Raw genomic sequence first — 27857 nt, forward strand, 5'->3', positions numbered from 1 at the left:
CCTGTTGAAGACAAAACTTGAGTTTAGCAGAATGCATATTTGAATTCTCTTTTCCTTATCTTTCTTTTTTTTTTTTTCTTTCCCCCTGACTTTATATCTTAAACCTATTTATTTCTGAAGCAGTTGGTACTTTGTGATATCACTTGATACTGTTAGTATGACTGTTGGTTTGTCAAAATATATTCTTGGAAGTGGTAGTTTGGGGGTATCTGTCTTTTCCTAATTGTAGAAATTCTGTAGTATGGTTCCAGTAACTTAAACTACTTCAGAACACCCTTGTAATAAGTCTACAGAACAGAATTATTATATTTGGGATATGTAGAAATTAAGTGTGTACTATCCATTAATATGAAGTGACTTTGGAGGGCCTTTGAACTACTCAGAAAATCTGAAATGAGAGAGATACAGAATGAGAGATATTTGGGTGGGGGTAAATAACTTTCAGAATCATTGTGGAGGATGCTTTTTATAGCTCCCTTCTCAAAGTTGGAATCTAAAAGTTGTGCATGTTTGAAGTTCCCTCCTGTTATGGGACCTGAGGTTGCACACTGATTTGGTTTTTATATCTTCTCCTTCCACTTTCTGACATCTTGTAATTCTTGCTGATGAACATGAAGTGTTTGTGTATTTGGGAGATGAGACATGCGTTTTAGTCATTTTCTTTACTAATGATGTGTTATATAGTTATAATTAAATTTAATGAAAATTTATGACTAGATGATACCCACGTTTTTTTTACACTTCAATGGAATTAAATCTTATGTTAGATATTCTTTTTCTTAAATTTTAATGCTTTTTTTCTCTAGTAATATTAGAATTGAAGCTGAGCTCAAAGTTAGTGCATTTGTTTAGATGACTGCTATCTGAAAGCATTTTCTTTAGCTGATAGCTATATTTCGGAGTGGGCAGAGGCAAATCATTGAGATGCTGACTCTGCCATTATCTTCCTTATTAGGATTCAGAGAATTCATATAAAGTGCCAAAATATGATGTTCTTTCAATTTTCCTTCATTTCGGAAGTTGTTGATATATATGAATTGTTGGAGGGTTGATTGGTGGGAGGAATAACCAAAGACTAACTCATTATAGGAGAATGTCTCTTAGCTGAACTCTCTCTCTTTAACTCACTTATGAGATTAAATGATACTTCATTCTCTCCATGGAATTAACTGATTGATGCCAGTCGTGGTAGCGCGCCTGTAATCCCAGCGGTTTGGGAGGTTGAGGCAGGAGTTCAAAGTCATTCTCAACTATTTAGTGAGGCCCTAAGCAACTCAGTGAGACCCTGTCTCTAAATAAAATGTTAAAGGGCTGGAGATGTGGCTCAGTGGTTAAGTGCCCTGGGTTCAATCCCTGGTACCAAAAAGAAAAAAACAGAAAAAAAAAAAAAAATAAAAGAAAGAAAGAAAGAATTAACTGAGGACTATACTACATTGATTGGCAGTAAACTACTCTCTGGTTTGCTCTTGAACTATTATTCCCATTAGTTATTATATATTTGCCAAGAATCATTTGTGTTTGTATTCAACAAACTGTTAGTGACAATCACAATTGATGTTATTAAGTAGTGTAATGAAATATTGTTCAGCAAACTCTGAAGGCATAAAGGTGTTTGTATCAGAATTGGTTGGTTGTTTTGAAAACAGGTGAATAGTTAAAATCAACTATAGTAGAAATAGACGAGGATGACATAATTTTAAATGATTGGGAAAAATAAAACCAAATAAACTAAAAAGATGCTCCAATAAGCTTGCTTTTTAAGTGTTTTTGAGCTCTTTCTAGACTTAAAAAATATAAACTGGAAATCACAGGTGATGTACTATGGGTGTGGTTTTTGCAAGAAAAGCAAAACAGACCTCCCATTCAGAAGACCTGTACTCGGAGAAGAGATCTTGGCTCTGTATTATAAGAGTACCTAGTGAATGTACCTTATTTTATTTTAGTTGCAATAAAATATTTAAAGTATGTAGATTTTTAAAAGACTTCCTTTTAAAGCTAACTTAAGAACTCTTAGTTAATAATTTATTAAAGAAGTGTCTCCTAAACTTTTCTAGTTTACACTCCTGGTTTACGCTTAGAGATTTTTATTTAGTGGTATTTTCTTTTGAAAAAGAAATAGAGTCTGTTATCACTGAACCTACCAGAGATTTCTTCCTTAGAGTGAATTATCTGGTTAAGTGATCAGTCTGATTCTCATATATTTTTCAATATGGTCCCTGATCTGATTTCATATGGTGTCTTAGCTTTTTATATAGCATCAGCATTGGGAAAGAGCCTTTTATAATTCTGACATTTCCTTAACCTAATTAGGGACTTCTGGGGGAAAAATGGATAGAGAAGATTGTTTTTTGAAAGAGAAAATGCCATATCTTTGTTGTATGTCTGGAGCACTGGAGCTTGGTGCAAAGCATGCTAGTCTAAGAGCTTGCAATAGATTCCCCCCTGATTTATGTAGCTTAGCCCAAGTGGAAAGGTGAACTCGCAGTTAAAAAAGGAGGTCTAGGAGAGATATATGGGACATGCTTTCATCTGTGTTTCACAACACTACAATGGCTGAAGTGCAGTAAGTAGTTACTGAAATGGAATGCTGAAATAGGGAGGTAGAGTGAGAAGTGAGGGCCTCCTGGTTAGTGCTTCAGAGTTCTGGTCTGCCTGTTTTTCTTGACTTGGCTGTTCTGTTCATTGGATTCATCCTTAGACTGGCAGCAAGATCACTTTTAGAATGCATTGATCGCAGGTGTAGGCATGGAACTCTTTCTCCTATGTCCATCTCTGTCTTACTTTCTCTCTCTGTTTTTGCAAAAATGAGGAAATCTTTTGCATAAGCCTACCAGTATAATTTGTCCCTTTATATTTTATTGACCAATTATGACAAGGGAGATGGGCTTGTTTCTACTAATCAGGATATATTCCCTGTAATTGGTAATGGTGTCACATTTCACTGAATTACATGGTGGAGGAAGGATGTTTTAAAAATATTGTGAGAAGGAATAATGTGGGAGAAATGAATATTATGTAATCAGTAGTCATCATTAAATTTATTTGTCTTGAGATTGAAAATAAATAATTCATAAAAATGTACTTTGAACTCTAAAATGTTAAAATGGATGAAAGGTAACTGGTAGAAAGCTGCTTCCATATTGCTATCTTAAATATGCTCAGGTCTGAAAATTTTCAGAACTGAAAACACTGCTAGCTTTTTGATAGTCTTTGAGTCAATAAAGTAGGTTATCTAAGTTGTAAGATTATACATTTTTCCCCTTGGAATTAATGCTCTTTTAGTTTTAAATAAAAAATTTGTGATACAAACTTGTTTAAATTTTTTTTCAGAGTTACTGTCTTACCTCCTTGTTGAAAAATACCCACATCTTTGATCTTATTAGATTACTTTGTTCCTCATACAATGTGGAAAATAAGTATATTGAGGAAATGAGAGTTTATCTTCAGATAAATTTGAAATTATGGAGTTTCAGTAAGATAGGAAATGATGGTTTTTATCTATTTCAAAAGCCCCAAAATTTGTTAGAGGGGTTGGGCAGCATAGGAGGAACACAGAATTTTGGAATTGAAATGAATCATAGGAAGGTTGAGTGAAATGCTCAAGTCACACACTTGATTATTAGAACTCTTGTATCCTTATTGCTAGTGTAGTGTACTTTGTTCAAGAAGTGGGAGGCCATAAAAGTATTGTCTATATTGCAGATTAGCTCAAAACCATGGACTCCTACTATAAATCAGTTTAGCCAACCAATTTTAGTACAGATATGTGTTCTCAGGCTTTAGAAAATATTGGATTAGAGGGTTTTTTTTTTTTCATTCAAAGAGAAACAGACAGATTTTCATCTCCCATTAAGTAGTGAACAACAATAACAACACAGAGAAATACACACTAAATAACCTCAAACTTGGCCTATTTTAATGAACAGGCAGAAGCAGAATGAGCGTAAAGCAATTTTTATATTTTTACTTTCAAGAAAATTATCTGAAACATTTTTCTACCTTCAGTATATGTAAAGGAAAGATATATATGCATATATATACATGTATGGTTATAAATATATAGAGTAAATCCATTTTCTGGAAGAGTATTTATGCTAATGACAGTTATTTATAAATGGGGAGATTTGAGATGATTTGTTACTTTCATACTTTTTGTGCTTCTCTGTATTTGAATTTTCAGCTATGCTTATACATTTTTTTCTACTATCAGAAAAAATAATAAAATATTTTTGAGTGAAGAAAATAGAATCTCAGGGTATGTTTTCTACCAACTTAAACTTTAATATATAATTCTCCTTCACTGAATAATACTTTGAATAAAATACTCATTTAATGCATTGATGCTTTGTAATTTTCTTTATTCTTGAATTTATTAAAATTTTTTACCTTAAAATTTTTAATTGAAATTGGTCATGTGATACCTTTGGGTACAAGTGTACTTTATAAAAGTAGTGAACTTCTAAATATTTTCAAATTATCATTATTTTCTTTAAACTTACTTGGTTTTGACTTCAGGTAGTACCCAAAGCAGTGTATTAGAATGTGATATATTAGAGTTAAAATTATATTCAGTATTTCCTTTGGTAAAAGGGAAGTGAAAATGTTTTTTTTTCCTGACGCTCAGTGTATGTCATGTTTATTTTCTATTTCTGTGAAATTCTTATTCTAGCAATGAATACTGTGCTTTCAAATGGTAGGCAAATATGTAATGTAATGGAGAAAAGACAGAAAATTCATGGTATTCTATTAGTTTTATCATGTGCAAATATTTGGCTATATTTTTTAATAAAATCAAATTTGAGGTATAAAAGTAGCCTGGCATGATTTTGGAAATGAGACTGGTAGGTATCAATTGTAGGTGACATAAAACAAACAAAAAAAAACTGATATGTAAATTTATGTTTTTATAAAACATTTTATTTTTTATGTTTATTACAAGGATTGGAAAACGATAAGACTCATCTCACCCCAAAAATGTAAATCTTAAAAGATGTATCTTTTGATGCCAGTTTTCATTGAAGAAATTGGTAGATTACTTACTGATTTCTTTTTCTGCCAAATGAGTGTCAGGGCATATTGTGGCCAATATATCTTTATGTAATTGAGATTCTGCAAATGTCTGTGGTTAATAAAGTATCAAAATATAATCAATTCTTTAAAATAGTTCTTTTGAATATTTTCTGATATTCTATTAAAAGTTGATTAGCTGGATTTGTATTGTTTGTTTGCTTATTATTATATGCTTTGCTCTTTATCGTAATACCCTACTAGTGAAGGTTGTGTTTTGAAGACTGCAGAAAAAAATCCTGAGTATTTTTGGGAATGAGAATATCAAATAAGTGAAGATGAACTTAACTATATGGATTAAAAACTTCCAATAAAAAATTGTGTATGTATATACATATGTATTTATATATATATATACACGCATATACGCTTGTGACATCAAAGGAGAGAAGAAAAATGGAGAGTTTTAAAGATAACCATTGCAGTCTGTGTATGGCCTAGGAATTCCAAACTTTCTTAGTAGATGAGAAAAGAAAAGGGTTTGAGAGACAATGGAATCTACACAGGCTAATTTATATTTGAATCTGGGAATAGGGCCAGCGTATTGGTAAGTTTTTCAGATTTCTTTAAGTTATTCCAGTTTGCTACAGGGTTGAGAATTAGTGATTTTCTCTTCCCTCTACATACAATTTTTAACTATTTTTTTCTTTCTTTCTTTTTTTTTTTAAAGACTTCCTTTTATTTTCAAGCCATCTTTTAAATTTATAATGGGGTGTGAAAGATGCATGTAGTAGCCAGAGGACCAGATTAAGAAGTGACATTTCCTCATAGTTACATACCTTGCATCCTGAGTAAGGCTGATATTTTCATTGCACATTAGCAATTTTTGGTAAGCTTAGTCTGACCATTTCTAAGTTTTGAAAAGTTTGTTTAAGGGAAATTTTATTAAGAATAAATTAAGGTGCCCCTGGAAGTCTCGAGACCTATGTAATAAAAACATATCTTTAAAGTTACTCTAAATCATAAAGAGGCAAGAAATTTTGCTAATCAAGTTATTTTAAGCTCTATTTATCATATTTAGTGATTCCATTAAATTTTGTTTTTCATGAAACATCAGAACAGAAGAAACTTTAAATGGTAATTTACTGGAACTACACTTCTGCTTTATTCTTTTATATCATTTTTGATGAGGACCTGTGTTTTTTCCCTCAGTGGAAATATTTTACCTCAAAAATAGTATATCGTTTATTGTATATTGTCTACACTGCGTATAGTTAGAAAATGTATACATATAAATACACTATGATAATAGAGTTTTGTAGGCTTATTTTGACATTCATGACAAATTGACATCCTTTTTATGACTCATTTGGTGCTGTTTCCTGGGTCAGGAACATCCTTACCAGTTACAGCATTTTTCCTCTGGTGACAAATTAGAGCAAGCCATTTTATGATTAATTCAATATGTTCAATTTAAGAAATATTTTTTTCACGGTGGCAAATTTGAGTTTGGAGTTCTATAAATTGCAAGGGTTAGCTTTCTGAAAACTTTCCTGATAAGAGATTTGTGGTTAGAAATTTAATTTTATGTAACATTTAGAGAACAAGTTATTAGTGAACCTGTGGAAAAGTTTTAGATTATTTTGGGTTTACTAAAACACTACAGTAAAATGAGCACATGATAAAAATAATGACTGCTGTTCTATAGGACAATAATTTCTTATTAATAATCCTAGTATCCAAATTTTTTTGTATATGTGATACAAATCAATTTTTCCATGAAATCTGTTCTGAACTATTATCTTGGTTTCATGTATTCATAGATTTCACTGCAAAAATAGAAAATTTTGAGTATAATGCTCTGTCCCAGACTTCTCTGTATCATCCCAGCCTTCACTGAGTGTATATGCATACCATCACCTATCAAAAATCCCTAGACTTTCTGAATTCCAAGACATGTTTGACTCCAAGAACTTTGGGAAACTGTACCTGCATTAATTTGTGCTTACCCCTCAATAGAAACTACTTAGCATCTTACTTCTCTGTGACAGTTTCAGTAAGAAACTAGTAGTTTTGTTTGTTTTCTTTAAATTATATACACATAAAAAAGCATTTTCCTTTAACCTGTGTTAGTTTCTTTAACAGTTATTGAAAGCTTTTCTGTTTCTTTCCTGACATTAAGTTGTTAGAACTGAATTTGTGGACCTTGTGGTCCCAAAAGCACAATGTAATTAGGAAGTTTGAGATGGAAAATGTTTCAGGTAATTTTGACATAACCGAGTATTCTTTAAATGCTGTCTTTAATCCTTCAGGTTATATAATTTTATCTCTGAATGTGCTAACTTCATGCCACAGCACCTGCAGGTAGCCCTCTTTGCATCCTGGCTTCCTTTTTTTTTTTTTTTTTTTTTTTAATAACAGAAAGAAACAGGGGTGTGGTTGTAATGCTTCTGTTTTAGTTTCCATGAACTTCCTTATTTTGTTTTTAAGACTTCATTTCAAAAATCTTTACACCTATTCTTTTTTTTTTCTTTTTAAGCTTTTAGTTCCTGTTCTCTATAGTGTTTCCCCCCTCTTTTCTCTCCTTTCCTACCCCCTTTTAAAATAGTATTCCTCAAGAAGAGAAACTTAAAATTGTGGTAATCTGTGTCAGAAAAATCTCTAGCTTGTTGGAAAGGTAGCAGAATTAAGTCTGCCCTGCAATATTGTTGTAGTGCATATTATACTTATTGCTTATTTAAAACATGATTGATGTCAGGGATTGTGCTTGTTTGCCATTTATATTTCCTGTGTTTAGCATATGATAGGCCTCTAATGCTCATGTATTCATTGGATGAATGGATTAATTATTTCATCTTTTTTTATTAGGAGAATTTAAATATGGAAGAACATTGATTAAATGCCTCATGAGGCACCAAGCTTCTCCTAAACTAGTTTAGTTTGCATTGTCACAATTGTGTGAGACAGATCTCAAGCAAGTAAATTGACCCCAAATTTAAATCAAATGATAAACACCAGCATCTGACTTAGTTACTCAGGCTTAAACGTAGAAACATTTTTATAGACAAATGTTAAATGGCAGAAGTTGAAATTAAATGCATACTGGCTAGCCAGAAAATGTAGTTAAAGGAAATATTTCCTTTTTTTTTTTTTTAATCATTGCCATTAATAATGCTTTTGTTTTTAAGGGTTTTATATTAGTTTTTATCTTAGTTCTGTTTTAAGTTTGCACACTAAAATTCACTCTTCCCACAATCAGGATACAAAATGGCTCCATCACCATCTCCCTGAATTCCCTTCGGCTTTGTAGTCAAATCCTTTTCCTACTCCTAGCTCCTAAAGACAAACGACCTGTTTTTCTTCCTATAATTTTGTCTCTACCAGAATATATGTTGAATCATATGGTATATAGTCTTTTGAACCTGACTTTTTTTAAATTGTGTAATCCTATTTTTTTTTTTTAAATTTTTTTTTTGCAGTGCTGGGAATCGAATCCAGGGCCTTGTGCTTGCAAGGCAAGCGCTCTACCAACTGAGCTATCTCCCCATCCCATAAATCATGTAATACTTTTGAGATCCATCCGTATTATGCATGTGTCTGTCTCTTTATTGTTGAGTAATGTTCCATTGTGTGGATGTATTTCAGAAAATTTTTCCCATCACTGGTTCAAGCACTTGTTTCTAGTTTGTTGTGATTCCAAATAAAACTACCATAAACATTTGTGTGTAGGTTTTTGTGAGCTTAAGTTTTCATTTCTCTTGGGTTAGTTCCTGGAATTGGGGTTGTTGGGGCATATGGCAGTTGTATTTTTTTTTTTATTTAATCTTTTCTTTTGTCTTAAAAATATTTTTTTTTCATGCATGTATATAGGGTAATAATGTCTGTCTCAATCTGTCTTTCCCATCCCCACCTACCCAACCCTTCCCTTCACTCCCCGCTGTACAATCCAAAGTTCCTTCATTCTTCCCTACCCATCCCCACCATAGATCAGTATCTGCTTGTCAGAGAAGACATTCTGCCTTTGGTTATTTAGGATTGGCTCATTTCACTTAGCATGATCTTCTCCAGTTCCATCCATTTACCTGCAAATGCCATGATTTCATTCTTCTTTAAAGCTAATACTCTATTGTGCATATGTACCACATTTTCTTTATCCATTCATCTGTTGAAGTGCATCTAGGTTGGTTCCATAGTCTTGCTATCGTGAATTGAGCCGCTGTAAACATTGATGTGACTACATCACTCTAGTAAGCTGATTTTAAGTACTTTGGGTATAAACCGAGGAGTAGGATAGCTGGGTCAATTGGTGGTTCCATTCCAAGTTTTCTGAGGAATCTTCATACTGCTTTCCAAAGTGGTTGCACCAGTCTGCCGTTCCACCAACAATGTATAATTGTACCTTTTCCCCCACATCCTCGTCAACACTTATTATTGGCAAGTGTATGTTTAACTCTGAGAATTTGTTAGTTTATACACCAGCAGTATCATGACAGTAACATAATTGTAAATATGATGTTTTTATTGGTATAGATGTGTTAGAGAATGACTTAGGGGAGCCTCATTTTTTAGTGAATGCAATCCTCGGTGTCTGTAGAACTGTTCTTGCCCAAGTAATACAGCTGATCTCTGTGGGAAAAACTACATTCTTAATCCTAAGGAGGTTTAAGGTACCTTTGGATTCATTCTCTGTTTTCAGGCTATCACACTTGAGAGAAAGATGCTTTTAATTTAGACTGGGCAGGGGGAAAGAAGTAGTTGTACTTTCTCTGCAGAAGTAGTTGAACTTTCTGTTTGTCACTTGTTGCACATTTCATTCTCGAATTTTATAGTTGTTAACTTGATTGTAGTTTACAATCATTTATACTAAGTCTGTTCTGTGGTTAGTTCTTAAAATATGAGCTTTGTAATTAAAATACTTAAACATGAGTACCCTTCTATGAATCTTTCAAATATGTGACCTTTGCCTACACTGGGCTATTATTTGTATATATTATAAGTGAGCTTAGTTTAGGCATAAGTTATAATGCTGTACGGTGTTTTTCAACAGAAACATACATAAAACAAGGTTGTGTATTGCTTGGTTGATGAAATCTTGTGATCAGAGAGGCTGGCAGGAACCTAAACTTGTATTTTTCCTAGGAGCAGTGGTTCAGTGTTTGATTATTACTCAGTATTTGCAATGACTTTATAAAAGGTAACTACTGTGAATCAGCTGTTTTGATTTTCCTAAGGATCAGAATAATATCATTTTTAATTTACCTAAAAGTGTACTTCAAAGGTTGTGGATCGTGGTGGTACTTAGCTCAGTAAGAGGCTTGATGAGACTTTTTTTTTTTTTTTTTTTGAACCAGGGATTGAACCTAGGAGTGCTTAACTACTGAGCTACATCCCAGTCCTTTTAATTTTTTAAAAAAAATTTGAAACAGGGTCTTGCTGAGTTTCTTAGGGCTTCACTAAGTTGCTGAGGCTGGCTTTTAACTTGTGGTCCTCCTGCTTCAGCTTTCCGAGCTGCTGGGATTATAGGGCATGTGCCACTGCACCTGGCTTCATGAGATCTTTTTGAGGGCAAGTTCACTGCTGTATTTCTAGAAAATATGCCTGTTTCTAGTGCATGGTTATTACTTAGTAAATACTTGTATTTATTGAATGAAAGTAAAGCCTCCAAATGGACCATGATTTTCCCTGATGGCTTGCAGCTTATATTTTTATATTATTATTATTGTTATTATTATTATTAGTAGTAGTAGTAGTACTGGGGATTGAACCTAGGGCCTTGCCCATGCCAGGCAGGTGCTTTACCATTGAGCTACCTACTAGTCCTTTAAAAAGTATATTTTATTTTGAGACAGCATCTTGCTAAATTGCTGGGGTTAACCTGAAATTTGTTATGCTCTTGCTTCAAGACTCCATGTATCTGGGATTACAGGCATGCACCACCTTACAAGTTTTATATCATTGCTGTGGTTAGAGTTTGCAATTAAGTTGTGATTATAGACAGTGAGATGACTTGATCATATCAATTGGTTTGATAAATATTTTAGTAATGCAGATTTGGGCCTTGATTTTTGATTCCTGTCATTTCTTTTTTTTTTTTTTTTTTTTTGGGTACTGGGGATTGAACCCAGCGATGTTTAACCACAGAGTTATATCCCTTTCCCTTTTTATTTTTTGGTTTTGAAACAGGGAGGGTCTTGCTTAGTTTCTTAGTGCTTCATTAAGTTGCTGAGACTGGCTTTGAACTTGCTAGCCTTCTGCCTCAGCCTCCCAAGCCAAGCCTCTGGGATTACTGTTATGCACCATTGCTTCTGGCTGATTCTTGTCTTCCTTAAGGGAGCAGGAGGTGAGGGTGATCTGTGTTTCTCTAGGTGTACATCTAATAAATGCTTAGGAAGCTGGCATTCTTAAATATTCTTAATCCTTCCATCTGTTGAGACACATGAACTGTGATAGAGGTGTGTATGGGTCTATAAATTCACTTGTGAAATTGAAAATAGAAGGCACAAAAGACATTTTTGAAGACCAACAAAACAGTCATTTCCTGGTGTGTTAATGGCTTTCTCTTACTGTAATGAAATATCTGAGGCTGAGTGCTTTTATAAAGAAGAGAGGTTTATTTACAGTTCTGGAAGTTAAGTACTTGGTGTCAACATAAACTTGGCTTTGGTGAGAACTTAAAGCTGATGACATCATGGGAGACACACATATGAAAGGGAAAAGTCACATAGAGAGGAAGTCACTCTTCAGAGAATTAACTTAACCTCTTCCAACCCCTAAAGACCTTCTTAGTAGGACTTATCTCTTAAAGTCCTCTTAACATTTTCATGCTGGGTACCAAACTTGTAACACGTAAAACCCTGGGAGACATACTTAAACCATACTTAAACCTTAACACCTAGTTACTAGAAATAATCAGACCTGGATAATTAGAATATTAATTTAATTAGACTTATAGTGATATTTATGTTTACTGAGGAAAGTTAGATTTTAATAAAGTTTCTCACTGAAAAATAACCTTAATTGTAACTGATTATATTATGTTTTGATCCTCATACATTTTACAGTAGCTCTAACTGTGGAACCGTGTTTTGATCCTAACCTATAGAAATATATTTGGCATTTTAACCAGTGATACATGTACATTCATTTAAAGAACTGAAAATTCCATTAAACATGAGTTATCCTTATTACATATGTGTACTGTTTCTTTTCTATTAGATACTATGTCATTTAAAAAATTGTTGCTTGAGATCCATTAAATTGTTTTAATTAATGGATTCTGATCCAGTTTGGAGACCGGTAATAGAATTGGGTGTTAACATTTTAAAGGCTAGAATTTTCTGGATCTTGATAGAAATGTACAGGGACATCTCTAGAACTGAGTTTCAAAAATATAAACTGTTGTAGATGATAGTTACTAAATCTTTCTGAGATAAAGAAAGTTTTTGTAGTATGTAATTACAGAAATTGATCTTTATTTTGACATTACAGTTAATGATTTAGCTTTTTAAAAATAAGTGTTTATTCTTTTCTTAGACAACCACAGTTGAGCTAATGCCAGAAACCAGTAACTGGGACACTTGCTGCTAATAGAAGCATGTGATGTAAGGGCTAGCCATCACATCACAAATATCCTTACTCATCTAAATTTTGGAGAAGCCTGAAGACATGTATTGTAATATAATTTTTATGGAGACTGAATAAAGCATTTGACAGACTGAATGAGACATTTCATGTACTAAATATGGAGTTTTTCATTCGAGATAATAAAACGGAGGGGAATCAACACTGTGATGAGTAACATTTGAATATAAAATTTGATTTTTTAAATTTTACTTGTTGAAATTTTGCAACTGCAAAGAATGTTGAATAATATGCTGAACATGAAGAGTTACCCATAGAAACTTAATGCTTAATAGGCAGGTGCATATAACAGTTTTCTTTTGATTCCAACAGTATTTTGGAAGCTAGCTAGAATATTAATAATGATCATTTTCAAAATTTAGAACTGCTCTTTAGTGTTTATTTGAAATCTTTAGCTGGGTCTTAGTGTTTTTCTTATGAGGTAGAAAATACTAGACTGACGTAGCTAAAAGTAGATTTTTACTATACTGTTTTATCTAGTTTCAGCCTTAAGGAGGTCATTTGGCTCTATAAAGTCCTAAATTATTGGATCATGCAGATTAGAGAATCTGGTTTTGTTTTCTGTTTTGAAGATTCATCAGTGATCATCAAATTAGAAGTATGCCAGTGGCCCACATTTCTACTCATATAATCAGATTATGTCTAATGTTTTCTGTATTTAGAAGCTCATTTTTTATCTCTATTAGTGGATGTTGTTATATGAAAATTGAAATTGTTTATGAAAGCAAAGTAATTGATTTCATATTTGTTCATTTATTGTTGAGGATAATTTCCTTTAGATGAATTCCTTGTTTTTTTAATATAGATACTTAAATGTCAGTGAGAATAATTTTAGAATTGAACATGTTACAAATATTTTATTACTATTTATGCATACTTATGTAGCTTTATGCACATTAAATAAATGCATGTTTATCATCTTTAATAGAAGGATTAAGATTTCAATTAAAGGAATGAAATTTCTATACAAATTAAAATATTAAGCAGTATAAATATTTTAATTATAAGAAATTGTAAGCAGGACATGGTTCTATGAATCTTCTCTCAATAGTTTTTATTTCTATGGATGTCTGAGTTTCAAATTTTTAAGGAATATTTCTGTTACCTTCTTTGTAATTTTTGAATTGAAAGCTTCTCTGAAGCAGATATTTAGTTTGTACTATTGATTGCATATGCAGATATGATACAATAGTAGGATTGTTTATTGGTCTTTTTAGCAGGTCGTTTTAGTGGAATAAACACTCTGAATTTTATATCCAATCATAGTCTATTTTTGTTTGACTATTAGAAAGTACAGAAATAAATGTGTTTTGTCCGGTTACCAAACTTCATAGTATATAATGAGATCATTTTATTTTTAACATTGTTTTACTTCCCTCCCTCCCTCCCTCCCTCCCTCCCTCCCTCCCTCCCTCCCTCCCTTCCTTCCTTCCTTCCTTCCTTCCTTCCTTCCTTCCTTCCTTCCTTCCGTCCGTCCTTCCCTCCCTCCCTCCCTCTCTCCCTCCCTCCCTGAACGTTGAACTCAGGGGCACTCATCCTCAGCTCTGTTTTGTATTTTATTTAAAGACAGGATCTCACTGATCATTGCTAAGGCTGACTTTGAACCTAGGACCCTCCTGCCTTAGCCTCCTGAGCCGCAAGGATTACAGGTGTATGCCACTGTGCCTGGCCCTCCTTATTTCTCCTTCATCTTTTCTTCTTTAGATGTTAATGGACCTTTATTTTTTTATTCATTTACTTATATGTGGTGCTGAGAATTGAACCCAGTGCCTCACACATGCTAGGCAAATGCTCTACCATTGAGCCATACCCCTAGCTGCCTCCTATTTCTTACATTTGTTTTTTAATCCTTTTTTTGGTGTGTTTGTTTTATATGACTCTAAAAACTTCTCTTTTGAAAAATAAAGTTGAATTTTAAATAAATAAAATACAAATGTTACCTAGTTTTAAGGATATATTTTTTCTAAGAATGCATTATTTATTCATTTATTTATTGTTATACTGGGGATCAAATCCGGGGCCTTGTGCATGCTAGGCAAATACTGTACCACTGAGCTGTATTTCTAGCTCTAATTCTGAGAATGTATTTATAAAGCAATTTAGTGAGAAAATAACAGTATACTTTTCAGTTTTTCTTAACTTTCTTGGATCATGAAATCCTTTTTCCTTGTTTTTTTTTTTTTTTTTTTTTTGGTACTGGGAATTGAACCCAGTGGTGCTTTATCACTCAGTTATATCCCCAGCCCTTTTACTTTTTTGAGACAGGGTCTCACTAATTTGCTTAGGGCCTCGCTATGTTGCTATGGCTGACCTCAAACTTGCAATCCTTTTGCCTTAGCCTCCTGAGTTGCTGGGATTACAGGTAAACTTGCCATTGTGCTGGCATGATTTTATCCTTTAAAATCTGTGGATCTATTCTTAAAATGCCCAGGGTTGGGTAGAGAGTCATGGTAGGTTAAGAATTCCACAATTGACTTCCCTATGACTGGACTCCATTTATTATTCAAAGTAAGCAAACAATAATAAGAACAAAGACTGATTTGTAGAGGTGCTTAATATTTTACTGCTGAGTCATTTGAAATATCAAGTTTTGACAGTATTTTAAAGATATTTTTAGGTTGAAAGTTACCTGTTGATAGTAGCATTAATGTATTTATTAAGTTAATACCTATATATGGGAGAAATTAAAATAATACACAGAAAGATACATGAGCAATAGTCTCTTGCCTCATATTTCCAATCTATGATTTTTTTCAGTAGATACACCCAGTTTTAAAAAGTTGTTTTAAAATACTTAGGGTAGTTATTTCCATAATTCTAAATCATATAAGCTTACTTTTCTCTTTGATAATATGTTAGATCTAACATATTTTCAGTATCTTTAATCAATTATCTTTTTAAAAAATATTTTTGTTTTTGATGGACCTTTATTTTATTTATTTATATGCAGTGCTGAGGATTGAACCCAGTGCCTCACACATGTTAGGTTTTCTACCACTGAGCCACAACTCCAGCCCCCAATCAATTATCTTTTAATGATGAGATTTTAGCTCACATTCTCCCATTTCATCTTTTGTCTTTAAATGATTGGGTAGTTACTTTCCTTTGACACTTTAAACAGTGTTCTTTTACCTCTTTCTGGTGGTCGTAAATTTTTATATTCTCTCTTAACTTGGTACTATGCAAGATAAAGATATTCTTGCCCTATCCTACCTATACTTTATCTATGTCCTATTAACAGCTAAATGTCTGTTAATTGTACTGTTACTGTTACACTGTTTTGATTGGTAAAATTTATGTCCTTTTCTCTAGGTTTCCTTTTCTTTTTTGCTTAGAATTCTGTAGTCTCTTTTTTCTCCTGCTCAGGAGAATTTTCTTTCATGATTTCTTTTCCTTAATTTGATCCATCTTCCCTCTTAATATCTATTATTAGTTGGAAATTCAAAGTACTGAATTGTTTTTGTCTTTTTTCCTTTTGAAAAATGTATTTTTTTGCTTTGCATATTAGGATTATTCCATTTTATCTTTTATTATTCCATTTACTGTATCATCTTTTTTGTACTCTATGTGCTATTGTACTTCTCAGAATTCTCTGAGGAGCTAATTTTAATTTAATTTAGTTTAATTTATGTGTTTGTTTCTGAAGTTCTCTTCTGTTCTTTGAATCTGCTTCCCTCAGGTTTTTTTCCCCTTCTATTTTATGGGGGTATTTTTCTTGCATATTGTTAGCTTTCCGCATAGATCTAGTGATCCTTGATTGTCAGTTCATAATGATGAATCAAGGGATAAGTTAGTTTTTTTGGGTAAAATGTTTGGATTTCCTTTACTGTTCTCTTTGCTTAGTTGTCTTTTTTCTTCATGAATTTCTTAAAGTTCCGTACATGAAAGAGACTTACTAACTATAAGTGTTTAGAAATAGAAAGAACTAATACAATGATTTATATATATATATAAACCTATATATATATATATATATATATATATATATATATAGGTTTCAGAAAGTCTGCTAGATTTAGGGGTCATAAAGTTACATATAATGGAGTGCTTATCATCAAATTCAACAGGCAATTATAATGTACATAGTATAAAAGTATCTTTAGAAATCTCCTGTCTAATTCTCCTATCTTATGACTAGTAAAATCAGTTTAGGCAGATTAAGTATCTTGCCCAAGTTAGTAGCTAAATTGATATTCTAAGACTTATTTTGTGTATTCCTGTGCTCTTTCTAGTACATAGACAGGCAAGCAATATCAAAGAGGTCTGGAAGGATCCCAAGTTCTGAAAGAACTGGAGCAGGGTATAAAACTTGGGATTTGAGTATGAAAAAAGATTATGTTACCCTGATAAGACTCAGTCTTAGAGTAGCCATGTTGGAGAAGCCCACATGACAGGAACTTTAGGAAACTGCTAGAAACTGTAGGCAACCTCTGAAAACTGAGGGTTGCCTTTGATAGCCAGTAAAAAGCTAGAAAGCTCAGTTATACATTCCTGCAAGGATATGAATTCTGTCTACAATCTGAAGGAGATTGGAAGAGAATATTTTCCCACTTTGAGCCACCTACTGAGAATGAGCCCTAGCCAGTAGCTTGACTGCAGCCTGAGCAGATGACTCAGCTAAACTGTGCCCAGGTTTCTCATCTATGGAGACTATGATAAATGTGTATTGTTTTAAATTTCTGAGTTTGTAGTAAATTGTTACACAGCATTGGAACTAATATGTTCATTCATGTTCAAGTATATTACATTCTTTGGCATAGTTGTTTTTGTGAAGAAAACAGGCTTTCCCATCTAATTTGATAACAAGCCACACCTCACTATGCCTTAAGATCATGATAGTCAAAAGACCACTTTTCTCTTCTGGTTTTGACATGATGGGTTTGCACTTGTAATAAAATAAATACAGTGTGATGTGGTGATATGTACGCCACTATAAACACTGTCAAGTTATAACTGTGCCATTGTAATTTATAGTGCTCTGAGTAGCAGTGTGAGGTGATAAGAGCACCACATATGATTTGTCATAACTACTCAGTTCTACACTTGTAGAATGAAAAAAGCCATAACCACACATAAATTTATCAGCAAGACTTCATTCCTATATAGCTTTATTGATGAACACTAAAATTTAAATGTCTTATAATTTCCACATGTCACAAAATAGTATTAATCTTATTTTTTCCAACTATGTAAAAATATGAAGACCACTCTTAGGTTCAATGCTGTACAAACATAGGAAATGTGCAGGAGTGAGCCTACAGGTCATACTTTGCTGACCACTATTATGTACAAACATGAAGTAATACTGTTTGGTAGATACTGTGATAGGGAAAGTACTAGCATTATTTGAGACTCTTCATAAAAAATGTTTTAATTAAAAATCTAATTTGTTAAACATTTTTTAAAATAAAAATACCTATTACTAGTTTTTAAATAGTTAACTGAATGTGCTGAACTGAATGGAGTAAAATAGAAAATGACTTAAATTTCTCATTAACCACTATTGTCATATATATGCCTTGATTTTCCTCCCTTCCATGCCCAAATTCCATTGATTTCTTGCCATGTATATTTATAAGAATAGTTCAGCTTTGGCAGTGAATTCACTTTCAGGCATTAAGATGACTTATTTCATTTTTGAGATTCAGTTTTAAGGTAATTTATCACTTCTTCCTGCCTTTTTCTCTCCACTTCCCAGTTTCAAAGTTCACTCTGGGCCCTGGGCCCTTGTTTTAGGGAAGGGAATTTGGGGCTGTTTCTTAACTCTTCTTTATCCAACTTGTTCTGCTGCCCCTTGTTCATGTTGGCTCATGTTGGGTAGAAGCATAGGATATGAAAGGGAAGGACCACGTGTTCTTCAATTTTTTGGTAGGCTCTTAAATACTGTTTCTATTGTGGGGGCAGTTTTGGTTCTTCACAGGCTTTTTATGAACCTCTTATGTAAAACCATCTAACCTACAAGCATATCTACATGTAACTATATGCATACACAAACATTACAAAAAAGGTCTGGACCATATAAACCAAACTGAAAGTAATGGTTACCTCTGAGAAGGGGTGAGTTGAGGGACATGGGGGTGGGCATCCCAAGAAATATATTTACTTCATTTGTGTTATTTGAATTTTCGTTATATGTAGAATATGCTTTTTGATATTTAATTAATTAAGTATAAATGAAAAGCTATGAAAATAATGTGAAAATTCACCAGCAGAAAATTATTTTCTTCTAAATTAAAAAGTAAAGGAGTTCTTTGTTTTAAAATCTAAATTAGAATACTGATATGATCATCCACTTTAAAAAAAAAGCTGCATTTTTAGATTAAATTTTATAGTAAAGATCTGGTGCACTTTGAGATACAGCATTCAGGTTTTTTTTTTTTTGGTACTGGGGATTGAACCCAGGGGTGCTTAGCCACTGAGCCACATCCCATCCCCAGCCCTTTTTTATATTTTATTTATAGACAGGATCTTGCTGAGTAGCTTGGGACCTTGTTAAATTGTGATCCTCCTGACTCAGCCTCCTGAGCCTCTGAGGTTACAGGTGTGTGCCACACACCTGGTGTTTGGTGTTCAGTTTTACATGTATGAATGGGTATTTATTTTTAAAAATCACATTTTAAGCATAATTTGCATGTAATTCAATGCATAGAATTGAAATGCAACTTTTTTTACATTATGACAAATGTGTATATATCCATATAATTCCCTTCCCAATTAAGATTATTACATTTCCTTTCCCAGAAGTTTCTTTCATGCCACTTTCCAAACTTCTCACTACCCTTGTTTACCACTGATCTGATTTCTGCCAACCACCACAGCTTCGTTTTGCTGATTCTGGAACTTCATGTAGTTAGAATCATACTCATTTGTGCCTGTTCTCTTTCAGTCTTTCTGGTGCATCATATTGTTGCATGTATCAGTAGTTCATTCATTTGTAATGCTGACTGAATAGAATTCTATTGCATGAATATACCAATTTGCTTATCTCTTCTTCTTTTAATTGACAGTTTATTTCCATCTTATGGCTATTAGATAAAAGGCTGCTATTAACAAATAGCAAATCTTTCTGTAAACATGTTTTTATTATCTTGTGTAGATACCTAATGGTGGCATTGATAGATCATAGGATACAAATGTATATTTTACTTTATAAGACACTATCAAACTTTGTTTCAAAGTCATCCCATTTTATACTTCCACCAGTAATTAATGAGAGTTCTAGTTGTTCATTCTTGACAGAACTTGATATTGTCAGTCTTTTAAATGTTAGCCATTTTAATGGATGTGAAAAGATATTACAGTTTTAATTTGTATTTTTAAGGTAAGTAGTAATATGTTTATTGTCTGTTTGTGTGTGTACTTTGTGAAAACTCTTTAAATCTTTTGCATCTTTAATAATTGAGTGTATCTTATTATTCAGTTTCAAAATACTTAGACATACTCTTAAATATATCCAGCAATTTCTCCCATCTTTGGTGTTTCTATTCATTTTCTTAGCTATCTTTTCATGAGTAAAGATTTTAGGTTTTGATGAAATTCTACTTACTCCATTTTTTATTTTATGAGTAGTGCTTTTGTGTCTTCTGAGAAATTTTTGTTTACCTCAAGATCACAAAGATAGTCCCATTATGGTTCTGTTTGTGTTTAGATCTGTGATCCATTTCAAATCATTCATTCATGGGATAATGTAGGGTTTAAATTAATTTTTCCCTTTGATAGAATATGTGGTTGTTCTGGCACTCTTTGTTAAAAATTCTTTCTTGTCACTATTGAATTGACTGGTGTCATAGTGAAAAATCAATTGACTGTATATGTGTGGATCTATTTCTGGACTCTGTTGTTTCATTCATCTATTTTCCTATTTTTGTGGCAATTCCACATTGCCTTTATTACTGTTGTTCTCTAGTAAGTCTTGAAATTAGGTAGTGTATGTCCTCTGACTTTGCTTTTGGTTTTATGGGAATGTTTGTTTATTCTGGATTCTTCCTTGCCACCTCAATTTTAGGACCTGTTTATCAATGAAGAAAAAAAAAGTCTTCTGGTATATTATTTGGTATTGTGTTCAATCTGTTGATTGATTTGGGGAAAATGGACATCTTAACAGTATTGAGTTTTCCAAACCATTTTTTATATTTCTTGCCATATCTTTTTAATTTCTCTCAGCAGTGATTTGGGTTTTCAGTGTACTTGTTTTGTTAGAATTTTTGTTAGAATTTTTTTGATATTTTAAAATGCTATTTGAAATGATTTTCCCCCAAAATTTATTTTTCATGTGACTAAGTGTATAGAATTCAGTGAAGGCTGTACAATAACCTAGATTCTTGCAATCAGTAGATTTATTTATTTTTTTCTAGCAACATTTGTTTCTATTGATAAAACTTTATACACACACAATCATGTCTATGAATAATGATGTTAACCATTTCCTCTCTTCTCTTTTATGCCTTTTATATCTTTTTCTGGCCTTATCATACTGGCTAGTTGTTCTTCAATACAATGTAGAACAGAAAATACGAGAGCAAACAATCTTGTGGTTTTTGTCCCAGTGTTGTGAGGAAAAGAGTTCATTGCTTTACTATTTAGTATGACTTATTATTAACTGTAGGCAACTTTGTGTAGGTTCCTTTTATTAGACTGAACATTTGATTCTCTTTCTGGATTATGTAAAAGTTTTGGTCACTGCTGGGTTGAATTTTGTCAAATATAGTATTTTGTCTATTGAAGTGTTTTGTGAAGTATAGTGTTTTTGTCTATGATCATATAGGTTTCCTCTTTTTAATGTTAACTTGGTGAATTGATTTCTAGTATTCAACTCTGATTATTATTTATGTAACTTTATTATTTGCTTTATTTTGTGAAGAATTTTTGTATCTGCTCATGAGAAATACTGATCTAGGTTTCTTTGCTTGAAGTGTTTTTATCAGGCTTTTGTATTAGGGTTGTGCCAACTTCACAAAGTAAATTGATTATTCCTGTGATTCTGAAAGAGTTTTGTAAAAATAGTATTTTTTCCTTAAATATTTGATAGAATTCACCAATTAAGCCATTTCTATGGGATTTAAAAAGTAGATTTTTTAAATAGATACAGATCTATTGATATTTTGTTTGATCTTGATTTGTCTATTTCAGCCAAGTTATCAAATTTGGTGGCCATAATAACCATTTATTATTTTATTATAATTTGTAGGATCTTTTTGATATCTCTTCTTTCATCATTGTTATTGGTAACTTGTATATTCTTTTTATTCTTGATCATTTTTGCTGGTAGTTACCAGTTTTATTCACCTTCTTCTAAAGGATACTTTTGTGGCTTTATTTTCTCTTTTTGTGACCTGTTTTCAGTTTTATCGATTTTGCTCTTTGGGGAGTTTTCTCTGAATCTTCAGGTTCATTGACACTTTCTTCTGCTTTATCTCTCATGTTGTTGTGTGTATCCAGTGAAGTATTTCAGATGTGATCCTTTTAATTCTAGGGTGTGTTAACTTTTTATTACTGTGACAATATACCATAGAAAATCAGCTTGAAGGAGGAAAGATTTATTTTGGTTCATGATTTCAGAGGTTTCAGTCTGTGGTCACTTGGTGTCATTGTTGTGGACTTATGGTGAGGCAGAACATTATGTCAGGGAGCATGGGGTGGAACACAACTGGTCACCTCAGTGGTTTCTCTCAGCAGAGAGAAAGAAAGGTGGGGAAGGGTCAGGGACAAGATTTACTCTACCAGAGCATGCCCCCCCAGACCTCCTTCCTTCAACTGGACCCTATCTCCTACAGTTGCCACCATCTTTCAATAGTCCATTTAGTTATGAACCTGTCAGTGGGTTCTATTCGTGATGAGATCAGAGCCTGTTGATCCAGAGACCAACTCTGAACATTGGTGTAACTGGGGACTAAGCCTTCAAACACGTGAGCCTCTGTGCGACATTTCAGACCTGAACTATAACAAATGGTTTCAATTTTATTATTTTTTTTAGGGTTTGGTATTTCTGTTATCTGTTGAGAATTTCTGTTTTCACTCATTAAGATTATATTTTCTTATAAGTCGATGGGCTATTAATAATAGTGTTAAAATATTTCAACTTACATCTTGTTTGCTTTTTTCTAGCTTCTTAGAGAAAACCTAGGTGTTGATTAAAAACTACTTCCGTCCTAATATTAGCTTTAAAGCTTCTAATTTCCCTCTAAGCACTGCTTTGGCTGCATACTATAAACTTTAATGTTACCTTTTTTTAATTATTCTGTTAGAATTGTTTCCATTTTTCCTTTGTGATTTCTTTTTCAGCTTATGAAAAAGTATGCTTAATTTTCGAATACTTGGAGATTTTCTAGATATCATATTGTTATTGATTTCTAATTTAATTCTGTTTTTATCAAATATACTCCAATATCTTAGTTATTTGAGTCTGTATATGATCTTTCTTGGTGAACATTAAAATGAAATTTTATTCTGCAGTTTTGGATATTTTATAAATGTCAGTTCAAGGTAATTGATGATATTTAGGTCTGTATACATACTGATATTTTTGTCTTTTATCAATTACTAAAAGAATGGTGTTAAAAGTTTTTACTATGGTTTTTTCCCTTTAGTTTTGTTTTCTTTCCTTAATTTTCTCATACATATTTATATGATTTTTATGTCTTTATTGAAAATTAATACCATGAAAGGACAGTACTGTGTAGCCTCATTTCTATTCTTCCTTTAACGTTGTCATAGCGATTTTCTTCTAGGAGTTTCAAAATATTCCTGCATGCATGTGTAGCCTAGCATTCTGCCATACTGTGAAATTCTCTCACTTTTTGATACCATGTCCTGCAAATTCCACTCCAACCACTCCAAACTCTTCTGTGATCCTGTGTGCTAAGCTTTACCTCCTTGCTTTGTGTTCAGGAAATTGTCTGTAGGCAACTTGGGTAAAGATGGAACTTTTTTCCACTGCCTGAGCTGATGCCTGAAAATAGATCCTTCCTATGTTTTGTCCAGCTAAAGTTGCTTACAACAGGGATTGTTTAATATCAGTTAAAGTGTTACGGCTGGAAGCAGAGGTCTCATTCAGTTTTACATGTAGAAAACAGTTTTAAGTTTCAGTTACAAATAAAGTATGGCAAACAAAACAAAACATCAAAAAAAGATATTTAGGACTTACTACGAATTTGGGGGGGTTGCTGAAAATTTACTGGATAATACTTTTGTTTCAGTTTTTGTTACGGTTACATTATAATTTCAGAAATAGAAATTAGTCCTTGGTATTGGTCCTAGTTTTTTATTGGTGACTATCTTTTGAAATCAAAACCTTTTTTTAATTAGAAACAATAGAAGACCTCTCCAATTGTTTAGACAAAAGTAGGGAGATCATGTGGTAAGGTTGCAGATTTACCATAGAATTGAGGTACGTTTGATGACCGAAATTCCTAAGTAAGATGAATGGGACAGAATCTTCCAAAAGCCTTGAACATTTTTTTGTTGTTGTTGTTTTTTGGTTTAGTGTTTTCTTTCAAAAATATCTGACTTCTCCATTTTGCAAGGTTAATGCTTATTATCATTTCTTAACCTTGTGAAATAACTGTTACTAAATTTCTGCATATATTAATAAATAAATGAATATATATTTGGTACCACGGATTGAACCCAGGTGCGTTTAACCACTGAATCATGTCCTCAGCCCTTTTTAATATTTTATTTAGAGACAAGGTCTTGCTGAGTTGCTTGGGGCCTAAGTTGCTGAGGCTGGCATTGAGCTCAAGATTCTCCTGCTTCAGCCTCCATAGCCACTGGGATTACAGGTGTATGCCATTTTAAGAACTGGTTCAAATGTTATTTACAAATGTTTTGCTTGAGAAATAGCATGAATGTTTCTGTATTATTGGTCATATGTTCTTTTCCTTTATATAAGCGGTAACAATATTTGAATAAATGAAGAACAAATGAGAATATGTATTTGAAGACTGAAATTATTGTGTACGAACACAGGGAAGATATTTTTATTAAGATATTTTACTGATCTTCAAAATGTGTTCTGCCTTTCTTCTTTTAAATAGAAAAGCTTAATTAATTTCCTGGAATTTTTTAATTAAAAAATTTTTTTTTTTCCCTGATTGAGGTGATTTTAAGTTGAAAGGTCTCAGTTAGTGAATGTTTATTGCTTTGTCAAACAATATCTTTTGCTCCTTTTTAATTTTTAAAATGTAACTGGATCCCTGATTTCTTTGTTGTTTTTTGTTTTTGTGATCTTTTTGGTATTAAAGTATGGAAATAAAGGATTATAATTAATTTAGGGGAATGTACTGTGATTTTAGTGGGCATCAACAAATAGCAACACATCATTACCTAAGTGGTTGTTGTGTTATTTATATCCCAAACACATATTTTAAAATTTTATTAGTTGACTAATTTTCTTTTCTTAATGTTCTAGCTGTCCATCAAATATCAACTCACATCACTGAGAATATAATTTTGAAGACATGTTTTGCTGAAAAGACAACTGAGAAAAATTTTACGAATGGGATGAACACGCTCCAGTTGATTGACTACCTACTGCAATTTGAATGTTAACATTACCCACCTGGTACAGTTACCTAGTGATGTACCTGTTCTCACAATACCCTATTTCAGCGTGCTTGTCTTGATTAAAGAATTCAAAGTGGAGTACCGCAAACTTGATATGGATAATAAAAAGAAAGACAAGGACAAATCAGATGATAGAATGGCACGACCTAGTGGTCGATCAGGGCACAACACTCGAGGAACTGGGTCTTCATCATCTGGAGTTTTAATGGTTGGACCCAACTTTAGAGTTGGAAAAAAAATTGGATGTGGCAATTTTGGAGAATTACGATTAGGTAAGACTATTTTATTTATTTCATTATGTGAGAAACCTTTTTTAAAAATGAAAGATACTTTTTTAATAATAAGGATTTAGTTATTTAAGTTTTTAGTTGTTTAATTGGATTATGTTGGTTTTAAAGAATATAGATGTTGAAAGTTTCTTATGTTCTGATATTTTCATTTGTAAGGAATTCCTAGAATATGAATGTCTATATTTTCTTGAAATTAACCTTTCTTATTTCTTAAGGATCGAAAAAACAAGAAAGTAAACCTTCAAAGGACTAGCAGACTGAAAGAGCTGCCAGGAAGGCCTTGCAGTATGTTCTTTGGGCTATACTATTTAGTTTCTTTTTTCATATTTCAAAATATTTAGTATCTAACCACTTTAAGATCATATATGTGATTTAAATGAAAGTTAATATACTGAAACTGTGTAAAACTAATGAAATTTACATTGTCATGATTCAATTTTTTTTCTTTCTACCCTTTTTCTCCCCTCTCCCCTGCCCAGGTATGTCTGGGGTGGGACTCAGGAGTGCATATTAACAAGGGTCTCAAAGAATTGACTTAAGTTTTCATAATTTGGCAATTTTGGATGATCTAATTGAACTTTCTAACTCTACATTTAGGGAAATTGAAACTCAGGGAAAGTTCCTTGCCAGATTTCATCCAGAAATTTAATGACAGTCTCAGGATCAAAATCTAGGTCTTTTATCTCCTAATACTGTAGAGATATAGCTGTCGCGATTGAAGAGAAACAAGGACTGTGGCATGGTTATGTAAGAGTCAGTATGGAGGTACATTGAGAACTCTGGTTAATGGATCACCCAGAATGGGAGCTTTAGGAATTAAAAGAAAAATTTGACTTCATGATTTTCCTTAGATCCAACCCTGCTACTAAAAATAAATCTAGTTGTGTTTACCTACTCAACTACTTCTTATAATCTTGTAAAACATCCTAATTTGTAGTGACTCTTTCATATCATTAGTTTTTTGTTGTTAATGTACATTAAATATTTGGATGAAGCAAGCTAATAAAAAGACGGTGACATACTTTGTGCATAGCTATAACATGATGTGGCTGGCAGATTCCTTCACATTTAGTAGGGAATCAAATACTTGAAGGGGTGAATTTTACTTTTTATTTCTTGAAACATGTTAATAATTTAAAATCCTTAAGCTGTTTCTGTGTAGTTAAAGAAACCAAATTATTTCCTTGTAGTCTAACTTTAAGCAATATCCATTTATTCTTAACAATGATAATACATTGGAAAAATATAACAATGGTTCTTGCCGTTTTGGAGCATGTCAATCATTTAACCACTCAAGGGCCTGAAATTCCTCAACTTCATAATTGGATTATTTGCACTTCTAGGTTATTGTGAGGGTTAAATTTAGATGACATTGTAAAAGGAATAGCATTATATTTGAATATTCTTTGGCCATTTTTATGCAAAATTTGTTTCATATAATTTATTTCAAGATAACCATACACACATGTACATTTATATACTATGTACACCTTTTGTGTGTGTGTGTGTGTGTGTGTATTTACATAAAACAAATATAGGACAATATGATAAACTATATGAACCATATACTCAAACTGTACTATGTATTGAAAAAAGCAGTCCATGAATAAGCAGGAATAGGAATAAGATGGCTTCTTAGTACATCTATTTATCTCTCTAATCTAATTTGTAAGTATGTTTTGTACAAATACATGTGTGATATTTACATATTTTCAAACATGTGTCTGTTTTATGTGTATGTATATAAACATATATATATATATACATGTATATGTGTGTGTGTGTGTGTGTGTGTGTGTACACATACAACAGAGCTCAATAATTGTATCCTTCCTTATTCATAAACTACTAAAGGGGCATTTTACTTCTACCTTCAAATCCCCAAATGTTTTTCTGTTGAGAAAATGTTATAAACAATATTCTTTCTCTTCTTGGATAAACAGATTCTAATGTTTAAAGTCGGTTTGGATTCTTAAAGTACTTTTTAGGAAACCACACTAAATAGGCTCATCATGGGCTCAGCTGTAACTCAATGGTGAAGTGCTTGCCTCCCATGTTTGAGGCACTGGGTTCGATCCTCAGGAACACATAAAAAACAAATAAAATAAAGGTATTGTGTCCATCTACAACTAAAAATATTTTTTTAAAAAAAGGCTCGTCTTTTTTTTTTTTTTTTTCTCCGTGCTGGGGATCAAACTCAGGGCCTTGCGCTTGCAAGGCAAGCGCTCTACCAGTTGAGCTATCTCCCCAGCCCAAAAGGCTCATCTTGATTATTCCTGGTAGTGAGTTTTTTTGTGGTTGGTATTGAATAAGAAAACAAGTATAAGTCATATTTTTTGGTCTGGACAGTTAATA

General features: G+C 32.6%; 1 protein-coding gene across 13 annotated transcripts in view; it reads left to right on the forward strand.

Annotated features, from left to right (window-relative positions):
* The first annotated feature begins 23043 nt into the window (after positions 1-23043).
* CSNK1G3 (casein kinase 1 gamma 3) overlaps positions 23044-27857 on the forward strand; it is a 72704-nt gene continuing 67890 nt past the window's right edge. For 4 of the 13 annotated variants that reach the window (XM_079145812.1, XM_079145801.1, XM_079145813.1 and 1 more), the window contains exon 1: positions 23047-25484. In XM_079145812.1, the coding sequence (XP_079001938.1) occupies positions 25307-25484 (178 nt within the window). In that variant the 5' untranslated portion in view covers positions 23047-25306. Of the gene's footprint in view, positions 25485-27857 lie in introns of all 13 variants that reach the window. The other 9 variants (XR_013764790.1, XM_079145810.1, XM_079145811.1 and 6 more) reach the window with 5 other exon arrangements.

The sequence above is a fragment of the Sciurus vulgaris genome (genome assembly GCF_902686455.1).
Source record: "Sciurus vulgaris genome assembly, chromosome: 6".
Classification (NCBI taxonomy): domain Eukaryota; kingdom Metazoa; phylum Chordata; class Mammalia; order Rodentia; family Sciuridae; genus Sciurus; species Sciurus vulgaris.